Genomic DNA, 3,797 nt, shown 5'->3' with positions numbered 1-3,797 from the left:
AGGGCGCAGACCAGACCCTGCTGCAGAAGCTGCAGGCGGCCGTGGGCACCCACGAGCACTTCAACAGCTGGAGCTCAGGCTTCATCATCCACCACTATGCTGGCAAGGTACAGCACCCACACCTCGCACCCCACATCCACACCCCACAGCCCTGGCACGGGGCTGAGCTCTCGTCCTGTTCCCAGGTCTCCTACGACGTGAACAGCTTCTGCGAGCGCAACCGGGACGTGCTCTTCACCGACTTGATTGAGCTCATGCAGAGCAGTGAATAGTGAGTCCTGGCAGTGCTGTGCTCCTGGGGGCCACCCCAAAAGGGTTGGGGCAGAGGGCAACATCCAGACCATAAAGCTTTGCTGGAACCAAAACTTGGGGTGCTCAGCATCCTGCATTGCTCTGCGGGTACCAGCGCCATTCATAGAATCGTAGAATCACAGACTGGTTTGGGTTGGAAAGGACCTTAAGATCATCTAGTTCCAACCCCCCATCTAGTTGAAGCTCCCTGTGGAGCGCAGCAGAACAAGGGGCTGCAGGGCTGGGCAGAAGGATGCTCACCCACTGGCACCCATCCTACCCAGCCAAGGGGCACCCAGTGGGGATGGGCTCAGCCAGGGTGCAGGATTTCCCAGAGCTGGAGCTGGTTCCAGCTCTGGGAGCCTGGTGACTCTCACCCAGAGACTGTCACCTCCTGCCTTGCAGTGGTTTCATCCGGATGCTTTTCCCAGAAAAGCTTGACTCTGACAAAAAGGGGCGACCAACCACAGCGGGCTCCAAAATCAAGGTATGTCCCAGAGGCCGCAGGGCAGTAGCTGCTTCTGGGGCAGCAGCAGGGTGATGGACTCCCACCAATGCCTTTAATGGTACAGAGGTCAATCCTTGCAACAGAAACAGGCTAATGACCTGGTGAACACGCTCATGAAGTGCACACCACACTACATCCGCTGCATCAAGCCCAATGAGACCAAGAAACCCCGGGACTGGGAGGAAAGCAGGTAACAGAGGCCACTCATGGTGTACCAGGGAGCTCACAGAGCCCAGGGAAAGGGACCGAGCCATGGAAATGTGGCCAGGATTGGCTTTCCTCCAAAACCTGCACCCCCGGGATGGTCCCTCTGTGCTGCCCACAGACCCAGGGGAACACAAGGTGGGTGCTGAGGAGCATGTGGGGACACACAGACCCCTCCACATGCAACACCCAGAGGTTTCATCTGAGCCCCAAGAAGCTCTCATACATGCACAGTCGTGGGTGTCCCTGTGCAAAGCAGCGTCCCAAGGGCCCAAGCAGGTCAGGTCCTGTCACCATCCCTGCCAACCCACTCTAAGCCTGCTCCTCCCGGCTCTGCAGGGTGAAGCACCAAGTCGAGTACCTGGGGCTGAAGGAGAACATCCGGGTGCGTCGGGCAGGATTTGCCTATCGCCGCCTCTTCCACAAATTCCTGCAGCGGTGAGTGCCCAGCAGGATGGGGGTGGCATGTGCCCCCCACGTCCCCACAGCCCAGCCATGACCCACATCCCTTCTCCCCCTCAGCTACGCCATCCTGACCCCCGAGACGTGGCCGTCCTGGCGTGGGGACGAGCGGCAAGGGGTGCAGCACTTGCTGCGCTCCGTCAACATGGACCCGGACCAGTACCAGATGGGTCGGAGCAAGGTGTTTGTCAAGAACCCTGAGTCGGTAGGTGACCCCACAGCCCTGCATCCCTGGGGAATGCTGCATGGAGCTGAGCATCGCTCTGGGCCATGCTGGCGAGGGTTTGGGTGCTGCTGTGCAGGGGAAGTGATGCTGCTGGGGCTCATCACGGCCCTGCTGGTTGTGCTCAGCACCCCGTGTCCCTCCCAGCTCTTCCTCCTCGAAGAGATGCGGGAGAGGAAATTCGACGGCTTCGCCAGGGTGATCCAAAATGCCTGGCGCAGGCACACTGCCATCCGGAAGTATGAGCAAATGCGACAGGAGGGTAAGACCGGGCAAAGATGTGGACCAGCACCCTGAAAAGGAACCCATTTTAGGGCACCTTCAGGGTGCCCTTAGCTGGGGGGAGCTGCCAGAGTGGCAGGAGAGTGGAAACCCAGCTCCTAATTGTGGCATTATTGAGGAGGGGGGTGAGGAGAGACCAGCCTGTGAGATGCCCAGGGCCTTTTTCTACATCTTAAAGGCAGGCACAGATTTCTTGCTCCTATTCCCAGCTCTGGGAAGGGCCATAGGACAGAAACCAGACCTGCGCTGTCTCACTCTGCATTTCATTGCCTGCAAAGGAACAGAGAGTAGTTGGGAGTCAGTGTTTGCAGAGGGATGGGAGTCACCACCCAACCCCATAGTGGGAGTTTTCCCACCCTCCCAAGCATGCAGTGAAAAATCAAGGGGGAAAACCCGGAAAGCAGCGGGGTCCCTCCCTCCCTCCCTCATGCAGCACAAGGTTTTTTGAAGGCAGTTAATGGGTTCCAAAGCCAGCCAAGCTCAAGCAGCTTGGATTCCTCCCATGGCATAAAATGAGCCCCATTTCTTGCTGCCACGATCCATGTGACAGCTCCCACAGCCGGTTTGGGAGGGCAGGCACTGGCCAAGCAGGCTGAGGGCTGAGCCACTGGCTCAGAGCCCTATCTGACCAACATCACCTCGGGGTTTCCCACAGCCTCCAACATCCTCTACAACTTCAAAGAGAGGAGGAGGAACAGCATCAACAGGAACTTCGTGGGTGATTACCTGGGCATGGAGGAGCGTCCGGAGCTGCGCCAGTTCCTGGCCAAGCGGGAGCGGGTAGACTTCGCCGACTCCATCACTAAGTACGACCGGAGGTTCAAGGTACATGGACCCACCAGGGGCATGGGACAGGCCAAGTTGTGGCTTGTGGTTGCTGGCCAAGGTGGGATGTGTGTGTGGGACTTGTGCCCCCCTGCATATCTCTTCTCACCCCCTGCTTCTGCCCTTTCCCAGCCCATCAAGCGGGACTTCATCCTCACTCCCAAGTATTTCTACCTGATTGGGCGGGAGAAGGTGAAGAAAGGTCCTGAGAAGGGGCAGATCAAGGAGGTGCTCAAGAAGAAGGTGGAGCTGCAAGCGGTGAGCGGTGTCTCACTGAGGTGCGTCCCTTAGCACGGGTTTTGCACAGGGCATCCACAGAATCATAGAAACATAGAATGGTTTGGGTTGGAAAGGACCTTAAGATCTTCCAGTTCCAACCATGCTGCCCAAGACGGGTCCAATCTGGCTACCCTGGCCTTGAACACTGCCAGGGATGGAGCATTCACTACTTCTTCGGGTAACCTGTGCCAACGCCTCACCACCCTCACAGGGAAGAGCTTCTTTCTTACATCTAACCTATAACTTCCTTTTATCTAAGCATGTGGTCAGGCTTCACCCATCAGCTCCACCATCCTCCCCATGCCCCAGTGTCCGTGGCCAGGCCCCAGCCCCTTGCCCATGGAGCCATGGGGATGATGCTCCCACAGAGTGCTTTGCAGATGGGACTTTGGAGCCCAGGAAGGTTTCCAGCATAAATCACCCTCCAAATGTCCTCGGGGTGAACCCACATCCCCCCCAGCACTGGCTGGCACCAGCCTTGCCCCCCGCTGACACCCCACACTGGGGTTTCTCTCTCAGCACCAGGCAAGATGATTTCTTCATCCTCCATGAGAACAATGCCGACAACTTCTTGGAGTCCATCTTCAAGACGGAGCTGATCAGCCTGCTGTGCAAACGCTACGAGGAGCTCACCCACAGCAAGCTGAGCCTCTCCTTCAAGGACACGTAAGGATGGAGGCTGGGAGAGGTGACGAAGCAGGACAGTGTCCTGTCACTGCGGTC

The 3,797-nt window shown here is 57.8% G+C and overlaps 1 protein-coding gene across 1 annotated transcript in view; it reads left to right on the top strand.

Annotated features, from left to right (window-relative positions):
* Positions 1-3,797, top strand: part of LOC104405590 (unconventional myosin-If-like) — a gene marked incomplete at its 3' end in the record, with an annotated part of 14,395 nt that overhangs the window by 9,908 nt on the left and 690 nt on the right. Inside the window, 10 exon segments of the mRNA XM_010014337.1 lie at positions 1-107; positions 186-271; positions 697-778; positions 883-989; positions 1,343-1,441; positions 1,526-1,670; positions 1,836-1,950; positions 2,626-2,795; positions 2,928-3,073; positions 3,594-3,797. The exon segment at positions 1-107 is cut by the window's left edge and continues 103 nt beyond it. Coding sequence (XP_010012639.1) covers positions 1-107; positions 186-271; positions 697-778; positions 883-989; positions 1,343-1,441; positions 1,526-1,670; positions 1,836-1,950; positions 2,626-2,795; positions 2,928-3,073; positions 3,594-3,797 — 1,261 coding nt within the window.

This window comes from Nestor notabilis, unplaced genomic scaffold (genome assembly GCF_000696875.1).
Source record: "Nestor notabilis isolate BGI_N333 unplaced genomic scaffold, ASM69687v1 scaffold13515, whole genome shotgun sequence".
NCBI classification, from domain to species: Eukaryota; Metazoa; Chordata; class Aves; order Psittaciformes; family Psittacidae; genus Nestor; species Nestor notabilis.
The sequence above is the reverse complement of the archived record's forward strand: the minus strand, read 5'-3'. Positions and strand labels throughout refer to the sequence as shown.